Below are 20,457 nucleotides of genomic sequence, written 5' to 3'. Positions count from 1 at the left end.
ATTTTATCCACACCGTGATAAATAATATTAGGTGTATTCTCAGGATTCAACAAGCTCTTCTAGCATAACTAGGTGCAGAAACAACAAAGTTTTACGAGAAGAAAACCCAACACAAAAAAAAAGGGAAGAAATTTTTTTTAGCGTTTTTCACTCTACTACATGAACACAAGTTGATAGGTTTATATATAAACCAAAGACATAAATCTGAACGTTGAGAATCATTAAGAATTCAATGCCATGAATTCAATAAGAAAACTGATGCCTGAGAATTTGAAAACGTAAGGCAAGAGTTAATGCCATGAATTCAATAAGAAAACTGATGCCTAAGAATTTGAAAACGTGTGAATGGGCAAAGAATTAAAGAAATTAAGATACTGTTATAATTACTCTTTTCAAAAGTTGAAGAAAATTACTATCACACTTAATATTAGCAAACGGACAAACCTTTTGGTCAATTTCAAGATTACAAAAAATGTAACTGATTTCAATACCCATTCAATGTTCATAAGCATTGAGATATTAAAATATTAAAATATTAAAATATTAAAATATTTCATTCTTTTGAGATATTAAAAATATTATTTTTTTAACAATCCCCCACGTAGCTCAAAAGGATATCATAATGAAATAAAAAAAATTGGGTTTTCACAAATGAGCATAACGCGTCGCATCTGGTGTCTCTTGGACTATGAACCAGACCTAGATAAAATAAGATTAACTTACAGAACAATTGGTGAAGTTCAAAAATTCTATGAACCAAGAATTCTTTTGCAAGTTTAGTGTCTTATCTATCACATTATACCCCCACACACTTTGTTGTTTATCGCGATTTTGCGCTAATAGGCCATGCGTGTGCCTGGTTTTCATAAGTGCTCTAGAAATTTTTTGCCATAAATTTCATAGGAGCGGCCCCACTCCACACTTAAATAGGTCAATTCATCAAGTGTATTCTGCAGCGCAATACACCACCTAAAATTAGGCTATGGATTAGATTAAGAGTTTAATAACTCAATCTCTCATTCCTTGCAGTCTTGCACTATATATACACACACCATAGGAAAGGATATAACTTAATAGTGCACATTTGATCAAATAATGACTTGTTATTACCCATATGAACCTACTTCATGGGATCTCCAATCACATAGGTTGGGTTACCATCATAGTTGATATAACTCAAATTGGCAAAAGCCTCATTCCCCTCGATGTTTCAGATATTAATTTTCTTCCCAAAGGTTTAGTCAGAAGATCGGCCAAATTCACTTCTGACTTCACATAATCTATGGAAATAATTTTATCTCTCAGCAGATGCTTTATCACATTATGTCTCAATCGGATATGTCTACTCTTCCCATTAAAGAATTTATTTTTGGCAATGGCTATTGCAGCTTGGCAATCACAATGCATCGACACAGAAGGTGTCGGTTTTATTCCTAGTGGAATACTTGCCAAAAGGTTCTTTAACCACTCGGCCTCATTACCAGCCAATTCCAATGCCACAAACTCAGATTCCATGGTAGATCTAGCTATTATTGTTTGTTTAGCTGATTTCCATGTCACAGCACCCCCACCGAGGGTGAACACATAACCACTAGTGGATTTTGTATCATTTGAATCAGAGATCTAGTTAGCTTCACTGTATCCTTCTAGTACAGTAGAAAATCCACTATATTTAATACCATAGTTTATGGTACCGCTCAAATATTTCATTACCCTTACTAATGCATTCCAATGATCATGACTCGGGTTTTGAGTATATCTACTCAATCTACACACAGCATATGCAATATCAGGTTTAGTAAAATTCATCAAATGCATTAGACTGCCAATAACTTGAGCATATTTATTTTGATCTATAGCATCTCCCTTATTCTTTTTTAATTGACTACTAGCATCATAAGGAGTGCTTACAGGTACCACATCAAAATTATCAAATTTTTTAAGAATTCTTTCAACATAATGTTCTTGAGTCAGCATTAAACTATTGTCATCTCTTATAATTTTCATGCCTAAAATAACACTAGCTTCTCTCATGTCTTTCATCTCAAAATTAGAAGACAAGAAAATTTTGGTTTTATGTACCAAATCAAGGCTAGAACTAAAAATAAGCATGTCCTCCACATAAAGGCAAATAATAACACATGTATCTACACATTTTGTATAAACACATTTATCTACTTCAATTGATGAAACCATCATTAATTAATACTTGATCAAATTTTTCATGTCATTGTTTAGGTGCTTGCTTTAGACCATACAAAGATTTTAGCAATTTACATACTTTGTTTTCTTGGCCAGACACTATACAACCCTCAGGTTGCTCCATATAAATTTCCTCTGCCAAATCACCATTTAAAAATGCAGTTTTAACATCCATTTGGTGAATATAAAATTTATAAATAGAAGCCAAGGCAAGTAAAACACGAATCGAGGAAATTCTAGTTACAGGAGCATAAGTGTCATCAATACTTTGCTTTTGGGTAAAACCTTTTGCAATAAGTCTAGCTTTGTATTTATCAATGGAACCATCCGGATTGAGTTTCTTCTTAAAAATCCATTTACAACCAATGGGTTTAGCTCCCGGAGGTAAATCAACTAAAATTCAAGTTTTATTTTGTAAAATTGAATTTAATTCTACACCAATAGCTTCTTTCCAAAATGAGGCATCAGATGAAGAAATAGCTTCAGAATATGTTAAAGGATCATTATCTACAAGATAAGTATAAAAATCATTACCAAAAGATTTTCTTTCCTTGGTCTTTTGCTTCTTCTTAAATCCTCAGTTTTAAAATCATTTTGAATAATTGGAACATGTGAAATATTATCACTTGGAATAATATGAGCATCACAAATTTTCTCAAATTTTAAAGAAAAAATATTTTCAAAAAATTCAGCATTTTTTGTTTCAACAATAGTATTGTTTTCAAGTACATCACTTTTGACTACTAAAAATCTATATGCTGCACTGCTTTCAGCATACCCAATAAACATACAATCAGATGTTTTAGATCCTATTTTTCTTTTCTTAGGATCGGGTAACATAACTTTAGCAAGGCACCCCCCCCCCCCCCCCACTTTCAAATATTTCAAATTAGGGAATACCCTTTCCACAACTCATAAGGAGTTTTACCCATTTTCTTATAGGGAATTCTATTTTGTAAATGACAAGCAGATAAAATAGCTTCACCCCAAAGATTATCCGGGGCACTAGAACTAAAAAGCATGCTATTCATCATTTCCTTTAAGTCCTATTTTTTCTTTCCGCTACACCATTTGATTGTGGAGAATATGACGGAGTTATCTCGTAAATTATGCCTTCTTTCTCACAATAATTATTCAACAAAATAAATTCACCACCTCTATCGGATCTAACTCTTTTGATTTTCTTATCTAATTGATTTTCTACTTTAGATTTATAAATTAAAAACTTATCAAAAGCTTCATCTTCATTTCTCAACAAATAAACTTTTGTATATCTAGAAAAATCGTCTATAAAAGTCACATAATATTTTTTCCCTCCTCTAGTCATAGTTTGTTTCAAGTCTCCTAAATCAGTATGAATTAAACTTAATAATTCAGATTCTCTAAATACTGAAGCACATGATTTCTTAGTTTGTTTAGCTTCTGCACAAACTTCACACTTATCAATTTTCGAAAAATTAATATTTGAAATAAGACCTTCAGAATGCATTTTCTTAATATAAGATAAACTAACATGTCCTAATCTAGCATGCCATAAATTAAAAGAATCAATCAAGTAAGCAGAAGTGCTAGCATTTTCATTGATAACATTGAGTACAAACAAGCCATGGTTATAATAACCCTTGCCAACAAAATTATTATTCTTGGTCAACACGACCTTATCAGATTCAAAAGAAACCTTCACCCCCACTTTTCCTTATAATCCCACAGAGACCAAATTGGCTCGGATACTAGGAACATGCAACACGTCATTTAATGCCAAAGTTTTGTCAGATGTGAGTTTGAGAAGAACTTTGCCTTTTTCAAGAACTTGAGTAGTTCTTGAGTCACCAAGATATACAACTTCTTCTCCTTCCTCAACTTGGGTGTAAGACACAAAGTCGTTTTTGTTAGCACATATGTGCCTAGTGGCACCAGAATCTAACACTCAATCTTTCACATTGGCCACAAGGTTCACCAGGGAAACAACCACAACAATTATATCATCCACTTTGGCTTCAGTCAAATTTACTTTAGCCTTAGTGGGATTGTCATTCCCAACCTTTTTTCGACATTGAGCAACATAGTGGCCAGATTTGCCACACACAAAGCAGTTGCTTTTTTCCTTGAAGGTTTGATTGTTGGTTTTGGGCTTATAACCATTTCTTTCGTCATACATGTTACTTGATTTTCTCTGACGGTTGTTTTCCTCCACAAGGCTGCTTCTAGTTGCAATTTCTTTTCCTTTGTCAACAACAGCGTGCTTGCGGTTAAAATTATCTCCACCAAAAACCGCAACTTTCAAAACATCGGAAAAAGATTTGGCACATGTTAGCGATGGAACAGCAACAGAAACAGTAGGTGCAGCGGGTGTAGTAGCAACAACAACAACATTAGTAGCGTTATTCTCCATAATAACAACGTGAAAATATCCTTAAGATTGTTGGAAATGATTATGGAGAATAAAAGGTTTAGCTTGAGGCGTGTCAAGGACACTGTCCTTAAGGATATTTCGCCCATACCGTGATACATAATATTAGGCATATCCCCCAGGATTCAACAAGCTCTTCTAGTATAATTAGGAGCAGAAACAACAAAGTTTTACGAGAAGAAAACCCAACACAAAAAAAAAAGATTTTTAGCTTTTTTCACTCTACTACATGAACACAAGTTGATAGGTTTATATATAAACCAAAGATATAAATCTGAAAGTTGAGAATCATTAAGAATTCAATGCCATTAATTCAATAAGAAAACTGATGCCCGAGAATTTGAAAACATAAGGCAAAGAATTAAATGCCATAAATTCAATAAGAAAACTGATGCCTAAGAATTTGAAAACGTATCACTGTGAATGGGCAAAGAATTAAAGAAATTAGGAAATTGTTATAATTACTCTTTTCAAAAGTTGAAGGAAATCACTATCACACTTAATATTAGCAAACGGACAAACCTTTTGGTCAATTTCAAGATTACAAAAAATGTAACTAATTTCAATACCCATTCAATGTTCATAAGCATTGAGATATTAAAATATTAAAATATTCATCCTTTTTGAGATATTAAAAATATTAATTTTTTAACAATCGGGGAGTTTCATAACGAGGAGGGTGATTGAGAGCTGATGGTTTCTGTGGACTAAGAGTTTTGCTAACTCCACCATCTGAGCAACATGGCCCATTGGCGGAGATGGGACCAGAATCACTTCTGCTAATTTCTCCATATGAGATCGATCGATGCACAATATGACTACCGTTTCTTATTTTTGCTCTTAATAATTTTGTACATTTATCATAGGTTTTCGCGTATTTGTTTTTGTTTTTGCGTGCTTCCCAATTAGATCTAACATTGGGCGAATGAGCTCCAATTAAAATGCTGCAACATTTTGTAACTGCAACTACAACTATATATATCTTCTTGCAACGAGGACAGATGCGACAAAATTAAAGAAATCAAGGCAGCACTGAAGAATACACAGCTTGGTCAACCATGCATGCTGATCAGTTGTGCTACCAATTTGTCACTGAATATGTCAACAATTATTCATATTCACACCAGCGAGACGAGTACTAGCCTCATTATTCTTATTTACGGTCATAAATTTGTGTGGACCATATATTGCCTCTCTTACTAGCTAGCTGCTTGGAACTATCAAAGAGCTCAACAGGAACAGCTTCTTGTGTTGCGGAAGCCAAATGTATATAGTGTGAATAAGTCACAACTATTATACCAAAAATTATGACAGCCACCAAATAATAAATAAGACAATAAAACAACAATAAAGGGAACACCAGAATTTACGAGGTTCGGCTAATTTTACCTACTCCTCGGACACAACCAATATTTTATTTTACTCCAAAAATACAAGTGAAATAATACTAAAGAGAGAAGATACAAATGCCTTAAACAGATGAGAAGGCAAATGAGAGGTGTGTTTAAATCCTAAACATTAGGCCTTCTTTTATAGGGGGGAAATCCCCCCAAAATTCAAGAGCCCACCGATGTGGGACAAATTTGCCAAACTTCAACAAATCTCCACCTTGGCAAAATTCCACATCTTCAATTTTCTCTCAATAACAAATTTTGATTATGTCTTCATCTTTAATCTTCAGTTTTCAACAATGTTGATCAAATCCAAACAATGTTGAAACTTGACCGCAGTCACCACCTTTGTCAGCATATCAGCAAGATTCTCTGTAGTATGAATTTTCTTCACCGTGACTCCACCTTCTTCTATGATTTCTCGTACGAAATGATACCGAACATCAATGTGCTTCGTCCTTGCATGATACACTTGGTTCTTCGCTAATTGAATAGCACTTTGACTATCACAAAAAATTGTGATACCTTTTTGTTCAACACCAAACTCCTTTAGCAATCCTTGAAGCCAAATTGCCTCTTTCACAGCCTCTGTAATAGCCATGTACTCTGCCTCTGTTGTAGACAAAGCAACTGTTGACTGCAAAGTAGACTTCCAACTAACTGGTGCCTTTGCAAAAGTAAACACATAACCAGTAGTTGATCTTCGTTTGTCCAGATCACCCGCAAAATCTGAGTCACAATATCCAACGACAGACTAATTGTCTTCCTGCTAAAAAAATTAACCCGACATCTACAGTATTATGAATATACCGTAGAATCCAGTCTTTCTTCCAGTGCTCTTTTTCTCGACAAAAGGCACATTCATCTTTGCTGGGTCTGGATCTTGACTTGGATCTTCCCTTCTTTGTCCTCGTTTGATTTTGAGGACGACCCCTCACAAACAGTGTTTCTCCTTCTCCGCCCTTCTGTTTTTCTCGCTTTCTTTGTTCATAGCTGTACAAAGCCGAACAAACTTCTCTGAGAGAAATTTCATCATTTCCATAGAGTAGAGTAGTTTCAAGGTGCTCGTACTCATCAGGAAGTGACGCCAACAACATTAAGGCCAAGTCACCATCATCATAAGTTGTATCCATATTTTGCAAATCTGTGACCAACTTATTGAAACTGGTGATATGTTCATTCATCGTGGTACCAGGAACATAGGTGAAGTGAAACAGTCTCTTCTTCATGTACAATTTATTTTGACTATTTTTCTTCAAAAATTTATCCTCCAGTGCTTTTCATAATTTACTTGCAGAAGTTTCCTTTGTGTATGGATATTTCTTCTCTCTAGCAAGGTAGGATCGAATAGTACCGCAAGCAATACGGTTGATAATTCTCCAATCTTCTTCTCCAATAACATCTGGTTTCTTTTCTTCAATGGCCAGATCTAGCCTTTGTTGAAAAAGGACATCTAGAACCTCGCATTGCCACATCCCAAAATGTCTGGACCCGTCAAATATTTCGACCGCAAATTTCGCATTTGACACAATTCTTGTCATAAGCGAAGATGCCAATGATGACGTATTGTTGACACTTGATGTAGATTCTTCTTGTTTATTGTCTCCCATATTTGACACAAATATTATTAAATAGCTGACAACACAAATCAAGATTATTTCCTTTCTGGTGTGGAAGATCAGACTAAGCTGCAACCACAGAGCATACTAAGACAGAATCTTGACACAGTTACCAAGATAAATCTTTTCTGATGTGGAAGATCAGACTATGCTGCAACCACAGAGCATACTTAGACAGTACCTTGGCTCTGATACCAATTGTTGCGGAAGCCAAATGTATATAGTGTGAATAAGTCACAACTACTATACCAAAAATTATGACAGCCACCAAATAATAAATAAGACGATAAAACAATAATAAAGGGAACACCAGAATTTACGAGGTTCGGCTAATTTTGCCTACTCCTCGGACACAACCAATATTTTATTTCACTCCAAAAATACAAGTGAAATAATACTAAAGAGAGAAGATACGAATGTCTTAAACAGATAAGAAGGCAAATGAGAGGTGTGTTTAAATCTTAAACATTAGGCCTTCTTTTATAGGGGGAAAATCCCCCCAAAATTCAAGAGCCCACCAATGTGGGACAAATTTGCCAAACTTCAACATCTTGAGGTTTATTATATTACCACTAGCTAGTGCTTTCTGGATTTGAAGAAATTAAAATATATACATTGATACTTTGAGCATGTATATGAGAAAATAAAGCATAGCCAGTTTGCATGCTGTTGAAAGGTATTTCTCGTGCCAAATACGCTTCAATTGAAAAGGTGGAGAAAACACAACAAAAAATGCAGAGAACTAATTAATGATAGTTTATAATATTGCTATTCAAAAATGGGTGACGAATTTAAAGAAGTTCATGTACGTACCAAAACCCAGGGAATGCATAAAGAGAAAATAGTTTGAAGGTATAAATCCATTAAAACATTTCCATAGAGAAGGATTATAACTAATAAAAATAACTTTCATTTTTATAACATGTTATCTATTGTTTTCTAGTTTACTAAATTAAAATTAATTTAAACAGTTTCCTCGTCATTTTAATGTAATGATTAACGTATGTACCTCAAAAAATTAATAAGATTCTTTCAATATTAATTAGAGATCATCAAGTCAACCGTAAGAATGCAGAAACTTGTACTCTCGGGCCTCTTTTTAACTTGTTTAGGACCACAAATTTCAAAAAAAAATTATTTTTCTAAAACTCCGTGCCCAGTCAAACAGATTCACATAAATTAGAACGTATAGAATAGTAAAAAGATATTCCCTCCCAATTTATGCATGTGGCTCTAGTTCCTTGTTAGTGAGCCTCAAAGGAATATCATTTTTTTATTTAAAAATAATCTATTTTTAAAATATCTATTACACTTTCAATGATTTGATTTACGGTTACATAAATATTTATAGTTTATTTTAGACTATAAATTTTAAATTTTTTATTTTTTATTACAGTTCGCGTCCAATTAAATACCTACATAAATTCAGATGAATGAAGTATATTTTTAAATGAATTTTGTGCAATGCAAATTTATTAATTAGGTTAGAGAACTTCGGATAAAGATGAATCAAAAAAAAAAGAGTCGATGTGGCAGCAAACAAGGACTTTAGGGTTGCATGATGGACATGTGGCAGCACTCTTGGAATTCAACCGGCTTCTATAGCTTCTTTACACATAGTACTAATTATTTCCCCACAAACTGCAGAACCTTCAATTTACTATAGAATTCTACGCAAGGCAAAGAAGAAAGAAGAAGATGCATTCTGTGAAGGAGAAAGTAAGCAACGCAGCTGCCGCTGGCAAAGAGCATGTCGATATTTTCAAAGCCAAAGCTGAAGAAAAGGTCCGAATTAATAATACTCTTTAACTTAGTGTTTTCTTTCTATTAATGGAAATTAAATATGAAGGGTTTTTTTCCTGTTAACAGGCGGAGAAAGCAGCAGCAAGGACAAAGGAAGAGAAAACGATAGCAGAAGAGAGAAGGAAAGCAAAAGAAGCAGAAGCTAAAATGGAGCTGCATCAAGCTAAAGCTCGCCATGCGGCGGAGAAGTTGCAAGCGAAGCAAGCTCATCATCTTGGAATTGGAGGGCACCACCATATTCCTCCTACGGTTGGAGGTCAAGGACACCATGATCCAGTGGGTACTACCATTCCAACTACTGGTACTGTTGCTCCTGCGTATCCTCTTGGAGGTTACCCTCCTTCTCATGGCCATATCTGAAGTAGTTTTTTAATTTGAGAGAGAGTTGTTGTTGGTGGGGTGTGTGTTGGGGGGGGGGGGGAATTAATCTTAGTGATTTCATATATAGGTGTAAAATTTGCAGTTTCAGTTGTGTAATTGGTTAGTTAGATTTTATAAAATGAGATAGGCGTTTGATTATGCACAATGTTTGACTGGCAGATATTGTTAGAAACTAATGATAATATATACTCCCTCTCTTTTGAGTCTGGGTGAACCTATTTCTTTTTTGGTTCGTTTCAAAAAGAATGACTCATCCCTAAATTTGATAACAATTTAGCTTAAACTTACCACCTTATCTTCAGTGAGAAGTTTTTATATCCACACTAATACTTTGGGCCCCTTTTTGATTTAAATAGGACCACAAATTCCAAAAATCTTTCATTTTTTTAATTCAATGCTCAGTTAAACAATTTCACATAAATTAGATATTGGAACGGAGGGAGTACGTATATATATTTGGTTCTTTTCTTAATTAGACCTATCTAACAATAACTGAAGGATGTTTTCTTATGCTACAAAATATGATGTTGGCTAAGCATGGGATGGTCGTCTCATTAGCATCAGCACAGCTGCGTCGCCCCCTAAAGATAACGCGTTAGATTATTTTTTTATCTTTTTATTTACGGGATTTGTAAGTAGCAAATCTTAGCTCTAGCGGGAAAAAATTAATGAGGATGTCACGGGGTTCAAAAGCACAAAAAGATGTACGTAGGAAGCAAGAATTTTGTCAGAGATTTTATTTTTGTCTACTAAAATTAAAATAATAATAATAATAATAATAATAATAATAATAATAATAATAATAATAATAATAATAATAATAATAATAATAATAATAATAATAATAATAATAATAATAATAATAATAATAATAATAATAATAATAATAATAAGGCAGTAACGAGGAAAACTCTCCTAGCAGATATCTGGGTAAATAGTAGTAAGTGCTGAAGAGCACTTCCAATGGGTTCGCATTTCAAACTCTATAAAACAATTCCTCTGGCGAAAGATCAGTCTATTAAGTAATTGAATAAAACTTACCTACTTCATTTGAGGAAATTGCATAAATTTTGACATATATATATATAAGGAGGTGCTATTATAAGGGCAAAAAACATGAAATGACAGGATCAGAACAAGGAAAAGCAAAGATTAAAGAAAGTGAAAACCAGCGGAAATATGGTTGGATGGTTAATTCCTTACTAACATATAACCACTGCACGCTCCGTTCCAATTAATGTGGTAATTATTTACTTTTTCTAACTTAAAAAAAAAAAATATGTGAAGTGTGATCTGATCTTAATTTCAAAAATATATTTTTCTTTGAGAAGAATTAATGTAATTTATAGTAATATTTAAATTTTAACATATAAATAATTATTTTAGTTTCTGCCTAGAAACAGATTATATACTAGCACTCCTTAAAACATCAAATTGTAAAATTGGGAATCCTCAGGTGAATGAATTTGCCTCAGAAAAGCTCAAATTTCACCTTAATACCCAACGACAGCAAAATCGTCATGTGTAAAAGAAATGCGTAGCGTATCCACCTTATTCTAGCAACAAGTTTATAAACTTAAAATGGCAAAAAGTGTTCGCCTGTAAGATTAATCAAAATTAAACTCTTGCAGACAAATTAACTCAGTGTTATGATATAGATCAGCTTGCCATTTGGATATCAAAACTGATCTCCAAAATATTGAAAGCGAGAAAATTATTGAAAAGCGCCTTAACCAGAAGATGCTTATGTATTCAATATATAGGAGGTATCTTTTAGATCGTTATTCTTTATATAAAATTGTGTTTGACAAATTAGTGCTTATTTCATACTTCCTTGTTCTTTTTATTTGTGTTCTATACTAAAATTATATTTTTCTATTTTACTTGTCCATTTTAAGAGAAATATAATTTTTAACTTACCATTATCTTTAAATATTCATTTCTTAAATCAGTTCTCAAGAGTTTTTTTCTTTTTGAAATGCTAATAGTCAATTCATTTATTATAGGTGCGAGTAAATTCCTTGGATGATAACCTAACTTATGAAAACATCGTTGTAGTCATTTTTGTTTCTTTTATGCCTACAAAATCACTCAACTATTATAGTTTGACTCAGAAAATAAATAACATATATTTGACATATCATGTCATCTTAATGGAATTTTTACCTCCTATAGCAAAGGTTAACACCTTATTTATTTTAAATAAATACCATTATAGGCATATAAATTTTAAATCCATAAAAGAATTTGGATTATATTTTAAATTCAAGATACATTGGTCCAAATAAATATACGGGCTAATATAATTGAATTAATTATATAAGTCTAATATATATGAATTAAATAAATAAGTTTTAATCTATTGGGGCCAGCCCATTTAATTGGGCTAAAGTGATGAGCTCACTTAATTAAGCCCAAGATATCATCTTCCTAGAGGCCCAGTTTGGTGCCACGTGTCACATGATGTGGCGCGCCAAGTCAAACGGAAGAGCCAATAGGATCATGTCGCGTCAAAAGGACAAGGAATGCCAAGTCACACTAAAAGGCCAATGAAATTGTGCCACGTGTGCAAGTGACATGTTTTGGTCAATCAAATGCAGTCATGTCACACTTCAATTTGATTGATTGGAAAGAGTTTGTTCTTATCACAACTCCTCCCTTCCACAACTATAAATAGGGGTCTTCATAACCCAAAACACACCAGAAGTTATAACAAGAAGCAAGAGAGAGCTCGTGGATCAAACACCGCAAATTTCTCTACAAGTTTCAAGCTTCAAGCAATCAAGTTCAAGAAATCAAGTTCAAGCTCAAGAACGAAGAACAAATCAAGTTCAAGCTCAAGAACGAAGAACAAATCAAGGTCAAGGTCAAGCGATCAAGCTAAAGCTCAAGAACAAGATCATCGTTTGTGGAAACAAATACATATTCAAGATCAAGTTCAAACGCCCTTGAATTTATTTACTATTGAAAAGAAGAATCAGAGGATTCATAGAGATTGTACACTCAAATATTCGAAATAAAATACTACGATTGTTGCGATATTTTCGGTCTTGATTTTATTTTCTCGACTCAAATTTATTGTCGACAACCATTTTAAAAAATTATATTCTATAGATATCTTTTAATATTTATAGCAAAATATCTAATTTTGGTTATCTCATACTCTTAAGCCACTAAATACGCTATTCAGTTATACTATTTTCTTTCTCTCTCTCTACTTTGATACATGAAAATTTTCCTTTTTTAATTTCTATATTTGCCGCGACCCAAGAAGGGTTTTTGAGGGTTTCCAATTACATCATCACTTTCACTTTTCATTGCAGAGCCAGATTCATCCTAGGTTTTGAGCATTACGCGGTGAAATTAAGATGATGCGAATAACCGAAATCGCAAAATCCAAACCCTTGACCTCATCAATCGAAACCGTAGGTCACAATTTCATACAAAAATGTTTCGTCAGTCGAACAGCAAAAGGAAAAGGCAAACTCAAAGCAGGGTGTTCATTGTCTTTTTTTTTCATTGTAATTCAATGTATTTTGCTGTATTTTTATGTATTTCATTGTATTTACTGTCTTTTTTTCCATTGTATTTCAATGTATCCCGCTGTATTCTATGTATTCCATTGTATTCACTGTCTCGCTATACGCCATGAATGTATTTATATTTTTTTTAATTAATATAATTTATGTATTCAGATGTATTATATAATTTCTCTGAAAATTGCTATATTTTTGGGGTATTTTTCAGTTGAGAATTTTTTTATTCCTGGAAATACAAAATTTGTGTGTTATAATTGAGTTTGTTGAGTTATATTAGGAGTCTATTATGTTAATTGATTCACTTTCCGTTTAAAAATAGTGTAATCTCCTGCTTTACGTCGTGAATACAGTCGAATATAATAATCTGAATACAGTCAAATACAGCCGAATACATTCACGCCATGAATACTGGCGACTACAACAACTGATTAGCTTGACTTCCCTGATTCACGCCAATTTTTGGTACTGTATTCATGAATACAGTAGCTTAAATACATCTAATACATCTTATAACAACAGAAAACGTATCTACAATCCGTAATATAGCAAATGGTATCTATAGATAGCTAATTACCACTAAAAGATAGTATTTTATGAAAATTTCTCTATTAAAATCTCATATTCTAATAATTTACCCACCCACTAATAAAATGGGTCTACTTTAAGAATTCCTTAGTCTATTCATATTCGGGTGTTTGTGTTTGAGTCGGTTTTCTCTGTTTGTGGCTATGGTTTGTGCAACTGGGCCTATAATTTAATCTCTTCGTATATGCGTATTTTATGTACTTTTTCTTCTATTTGTTTCTGCAGATAAAAGGCTTTGTCGTTATAATTTTTTTATTCAAAGAAATTGCATAACAAACTTCATGGAAGAAAGTTCTCTGGAGTACCTTTTTTTAGTATCTCCTTAGATTTTTTATTTTTTGGGGATCACACGACTACTTAAAATAAGAAGCAATTTTTCTAAAAATTTCAAACAAAAAATGCCGATTTATGTGATTTCGTCTCTATGCTATATGCTTACATAGTTTTTTTTTTTTCTTTTGTCGATAACAACCATTAATATACAAATGCAGCACTGTTGCAGTTTGAGTCTTTTTTCTAAGGGTTATTATAATAGAGAGAGAGAGAGAGATGTATATATCGTTGCAAGGAAATTGAGGGTCTTTTAAAGTAGACCCTTTTTCTTATTGGAGGGTTTAGATGGGCATAAGGTTCATGGATTAATGAGTTTTATTATTAAAAAATAAGGTTTTAAAATATGATACTATGATATATCAAAAATGCGGTATTAATTTTTTAAATAAACAATAGTTGAATAACTTTTTTGTCCCTAGAAAACAAACGTGACTTTGATAAGATGATTTCATAAATTGGGTGACCATCTAAGAAATTTATTCTTATAAATGGTAAAATATATACTTCATTCATTATTTATTTAAAGAAAAATACAAAGTAGGTAGACAAGTAAACGGGAACAGACGAAGTAAAATATAGTTCTTTATTATATATTTTAAGTACACCAAAATATCAAGTTATTATAAAAACTCCTAATTTGTTTGATATTTTTAACTTGATCTAAAGCAATAGATACAGCAGATAAACTGTATCATATTTATTTACTAGTAAGTGCGCAGCACGGGCCCAACCGCTATGAGATATCATAAATTTGCTTTCCTTTGTTTGAAGAATAATATAATTTGTGCAAGTAAGACACAAAGCTATTATGCTAATGAGTGGGAGTAATTACCCAGCTCAATATCATATCCTTGGATAATTAAAATTGAGGGGAAAAGTTGCAATACTATTTTCAGCGTTAGAGTTATTTTTTGCCAAGTTCCCCGTGACTAAACATAGAAACAACAATGCATCAGTTGGATGTATCCCTTACTACAGCTTTTACTGCAATTGAAAAGTTGAACGGATCAGAACAACAGCTATTCTTCTGTCATACTAAGAGTATCTCTTGGTATCTCTTACTTCAGCTTATATAGCAATTGAATGAACGGATCAGCACATGAGCTTTTTTCCTGTCATATACTTGACTCCATTGTAACTGCCCCCAATCTACACAGAGAAAAACTTTACGGATAACCAAATGTTCCATCAACACATAGTATATGAATCTTATCCACTTTTGCATGACTACACTTAATATCTAGCATATTAAGTTATTAGTCTCCTCGAGTGATAAAATAGATCATAAGTCCCGTAGATCACTTTGTAACTACATCCTCTTGCTGAAAAAGTTATTGCGAGTTTTCTAATTTAGTTTAGCTGATCAAGTAAAGTACTTCTAAAGTCAAAGGCTCATGATTTAGCAACATTTTATAAGTATTTGGCATGCATTTTCATATTCTAATTATTTCATAATACAATACTACTCTACCCATCTCGTGCTGTGTAAGAGAAAAAAGAGACAGAGAGGTAGTAGTTATGGTAAAAAGCCAGTAACATCCCATACTTTTAACTGACTATATTCATTTTAGGAATAGTACCTCAAATTCTAACTGATCTGAATGTGAATCCAAAGCTAATCAATTACTTCTCTCCATAAGCTGTAATTCACCTTTTCAAAAGAAATTTTCTGTAGCTGAAATATTGCTATTTGAAACTATCTCACATTCCAATAAGTTCTATAGAGCGATGGATGAATCTTCGGATGTAATACTATTATGCTTGTGAAACAGGGGAAAGAGCTTCTTTTCTACTGCACTGGGAGACTAATTAAGGAAATCTCTTTTGTGCTTTCAAGAGCAGAAAGACATAACTTCAACAATAATAGAAATGACTCGTTCATCTGATGATGAGGTGATGATAGGAAAGGAATAACATAACTTAATCTATTAGTATCACGTAGTACCTGCAAGGCAGACATTATAAATCAGATATTAGAAAAGAGCCAACTTACCCATGTCTAATTACACAATTGGTCCACTTCTATGAAGTTTTTTGGTCACAGTATGTCTCACAATATTAGAACTTTTCCTAGAATAGTTAACATCCACAAACCTCTTTCTAAGCTCCATAAGTTCAAAGCCAGAAAAGAAGGCATAATTCTAGTCCCGACTACTTCATCATAAAAGGTAAAGGTATAAGAGTCAAGTCCCTAAATTAATGACTAATATGGTGACCTACAAAGTGCTTCCAGTCCTGATTATTCATGTTCAAATCTTGTGGCTCCATAAAGTATACATATTTAGTATAGCATTGAGCATAAAATAATTGTTCAGTAGCTCAGTAGTATTCTGACAACTCAATGTTGTAGCATTGCACCTTAAGATTTTACAAAATGTAAAAAGGTTAAAGAAAATAAATGACTCAAATCACTCTAAGCTTAGATAAAACAAACCTCTCCGTGACGACATGAAAGTTAGAATTACATTGTTCAGTACACGTTTTTTTATGTCCATCCTAACATATAAACAATTATCATATAAGTGTGATGTTTAAAGTAATCTAAAAATTTCGACACCATACTTCTTCACTTACCAGCTCCAAATATGCAAAAGTGGACAACAATATCTTTGCCCTTGGCAGAAGTAGTTGACGAATCATGAAGTTGGGATGCATTTGCTAAGACATACAAAGATAAGGCATGCATTTGTCGCCATTGTCTTCTAAGTGAACAAAGAGATAATTCTCAATAGTTCTGCTACTTTTGAACTTTTTTCTTCTTTTTTTCCTTAGAAAGATTCCAAAAGTACCAGATAAATACGCAAAATTAAATAGTTGAACCTCATATTCAAGTCATTCATTCAGATGTAAAGCCACACTTGGGGACTGATTTCAAGTTCGATTTCTTGAAAGAAAGTATATTATTACATCTTAAATGGAAGTATTAATCATCAGAACTGGCAACACTGAAGAAGAGTATGTATATACAACAGTGTCAGTGTCAGTTCTGAATGAGGTCATGAAATGCATAGAAAACAAAGTAAATACTGGTCTTTACTAATGAAGAAGGATGTCATGACATGTAAATCTAATGTGTCAGACGCATTAAGAAATGAGTTAAGAGTTGTGAGTATGAATATCTTCCTACCAAAGTTTGTCTGAAATATACAATCATTTATGGGTTACATTTCGAGCCTCAAATAAATCTTCATATAACAATCATTAGTAGAGCTTAAGGTGACAAAAGCACACTGATACAAATTCTAGCAGATAACCAAAGAACAAAAAAATTCAAATATTTTGCTTATTATAATGTTTAAATATATTTAACAATCTGAAAAATCTCATGTAACTTTGGAATGAAAAGTGAAGAAGTAGAGCTCAATTTACAACAGGAAAAAAACTTTTGGATAGGTGGCTCAATTTACTTTGAGGTTCTTTTTATTTTTTACCCTATTTCTTCATTCTTTTTATAATCATTTGGGGTACTACAGCTTTTAAATAAAAATTAAAATTATAGTTGATTCACAATTCTAATCATATTTTAGCTGTAGTTAGAAGGATGTTTACTTCTTTATAAAATATGCATTTACACCATTATTTGAAAGAGGAAAAGACTGCAGATAGCTCCTCCACGTGCAGTGCAAAATCAGTTTATTAGGCATATTATCAAATACCCTCTGTACATCAGCGTATAAATCCGATAAAGTTACCAATGCAAGTGAAAATCTAATAAGACCACTATCTGAAAGAAAGAAACTACCAGATACCCAGTAAAACCACAGTCGCTATAACAGAGTACATAAAGAAAGCAAGAATAGAGAATAATTCACCAGAATTTAAAAAAAAAAAATAAAGCACACACCAGAGACACTTCGAAATCAAATTGAGCAATTTCAAAAAAAAAAAAAAAAACTCAATAAACAATGCATCGATGTGCAACAATCGCCAATACACCAAGCGAGAGGAGAAACAAATTCAAATGGAAATCACAGAGAAGAGCATAGCAGTAGAGGCATCAATGGCGAAGGAGGATGCAGTAATGTCGGGGAGAAAATTTTGTCAATAAATTGAGAAAGGATGGGAGAGAAATAGGAGATAGAAAATACACATGTTAATAAATAGTAGCACACGCGTTTGGAATGGGAGAAATAGTATGAAGTACACCTTGTGTGACGAACCAGATTTACCACCCTCGAGAATCGTGATGGCACCTACTAATGGGAGCTAGGCAAGCCAAACCTTAACTACTTGCTATACTTTTATTTTTGTTTCTTTTTAACAAACACAAGTCGATAATATGATAAAAGCGAAATTTTTAATAAATAAGCGGAAGTCAACAATTATATATCTTAAGGTTACATCTATTACAACTCTTAAAAACCTCAAATACCCCAAAACCTGGTGTCACAGTGTCACGGACTGTCTAAGAGTTACTACATACAAGGTCTGAAGAAATACAATACACTATTTCTGAACAAAAGGAAAGAAACAGGAAATAGAGATAAAGGGAGACGTCAGGGCCTGCGGACGCCTGCAGGTCTACCGTGGGTCTCCGAATGGACTGAAGGAAGTCCTCCAACTACTGTCCGAAAGCTGCTTCTAGATCTGCACACAGTGCAGAGTATAGTATCAGCACAACCGACCCCATGTGCTGGTAAGTATCTAGCCTAACCTCGGTGAAGTAGTGATGAGGCTAGGACCAGACTACCAAATAAACCTGTGCAGTTCAAATGTATGTACAATGAAAAAGAAATACAGAAAAATAACCAGTCAATGTGGGAGGGGAAAACATGTTGTGGGGAAGATAATAGTTCCGAATAGAAAGGCATCAAGTAAGGAAAGAAACAACATAGCTAGAATATCAACAAGGAAGCAGAAATCAACAATTTCACGGCATCACCCTTCGTGCTTTTACTCTCGTACTCCCAAAACAATCATATAATCAAAATGTGCACGGCATCACCCTTCGTGCTTTTACTCTCTTTTCTCACCATATAATCAATAGAATTGGCACGGAATGGTACGTCGTGCGGCATGGCATCACCCTTCGTGCTTTATACTATTTCCTTACAATAACAAACAATGCAGGGCATCACCCTTCGTGCTTTAACACTCTTCCTCACCCAAACAACAATCACAAGCAAAGGTGCAAGGGAATAAATAAAATAGTAATAGAGATCCTGGCAAGGGAACAACAGTTAAACAATTAAATCTCGGCAAGGGAACAACAAATAAATCAACAATAGCCCGGCAAGGGTAGCAACATAATGATCTCTTCTCTTTCTCAATTTTACTTCACAATTCACTTCACAACTCGAGCCAATGCTGTAGAGGTTCGATTATCACTTACAATTTCACAACTCATTTCACAATTTCACTATACAACTTGAGCCAACACTCCTCAATGTGCATGTAAGCACGTGATTTTTGCTTTACGAGCAATCGCTCCAAAAGAAAATAAAATAGTGACAAATAATTTCGCGGTACAATTTTTCGAGTTTTCCGTGACATGTGTTGTTAGTCATTTATGGGTCTGTCCGTTTTGCATCTAGGAATTATCAAACAAAAATACAAAAATGCCTGTCGTTAAAAGAAAATTCAAAAAATGTGTATGTGTGCATCGTTCGTTCTCAGCTGTGAGCTAACCATTTTTATTTTTATTTTATTTTTTCATTTATGTGTGTTTATCGTTGTGGGTATCACTCAATATGTGTGTAGGTTTATTTTAATTTTTACATTGTTTTAGGAATTTTTGTTTAATTTGAAAAAAAAAAGAGAAGGGAAAAGGAAAATCTGATTTGGGCCCCGAAACAAGGCCCAAAACCAAAGTACTGATCCAGTCCAAGACGAGCCTGCCCAAACACGGACTCAAACGACGCCGTATCGGCGTCCCTACCAAAGCCATTGATCTGATTCAAACGAACGGTCCAGATCAGGCTGTTCAACTCGCCTCAACGACGTCGTTTCAGGCAAGATGATCTAAGCCGTCCAACCCCATCGATCCAACGGATCCAGGCCCTCCTCTAAACCCGTCAACATGACCCGATCCATGCCCTTTACCCGGTCTCACCCACCATCACGCCCAAACGACACCGTCTTTCCTAAGTGGATGGATCCTGGCCATAGATCTCACTTGATCCAACGGCCAGGATCTAAACCCTCAATACATATATAAGCTCTCCATTACACCCCACGCCCCCCAAACCAAACCC

The 20,457-nt window shown here is 33.7% G+C and overlaps 1 protein-coding gene and 1 long non-coding RNA gene across 2 annotated transcripts; one reads left to right on the top strand and one right to left on the bottom strand.

Annotated features, from left to right (window-relative positions):
• The first annotated feature begins 9,246 nt into the window (after positions 1 to 9,246).
• Positions 9,247 to 10,012, top strand: LOC107795703 (uncharacterized). The gene is made up of 2 exons (XM_016618382.2): positions 9,247 to 9,407; positions 9,492 to 10,012. Exons 1-2 carry the CDS (start codon positions 9,321 to 9,323, stop codon positions 9,783 to 9,785), a joined length of 381 nt encoding a protein of 126 aa, XP_016473868.2. The 5' UTR covers positions 9,247 to 9,320; the 3' UTR covers positions 9,786 to 10,012.
• A 5,060-nt stretch (positions 10,013 to 15,072) lies between these two features.
• LOC142162697 (uncharacterized) lies at positions 15,073 to 18,341 on the bottom strand. The gene is made up of 2 exons (XR_012693975.1): positions 15,844 to 18,341; positions 15,073 to 15,412 (listed from the first exon to the last, which is right to left on the bottom strand). It is a non-coding gene; the product is annotated as an uncharacterized LOC142162697 (long non-coding RNA).
• Between the last annotated feature and the right edge of the window lie 2,116 nt (positions 18,342 to 20,457).

Source organism: Nicotiana tabacum, chromosome 8, assembly GCF_000715075.1.
Source record: "Nicotiana tabacum cultivar K326 chromosome 8, ASM71507v2, whole genome shotgun sequence".
Taxonomy (NCBI): domain Eukaryota; kingdom Viridiplantae; phylum Streptophyta; class Magnoliopsida; order Solanales; family Solanaceae; genus Nicotiana; species Nicotiana tabacum.
The sequence above is the reverse complement of the archived record's forward strand: the minus strand, read 5'-3'. Positions and strand labels throughout refer to the sequence as shown.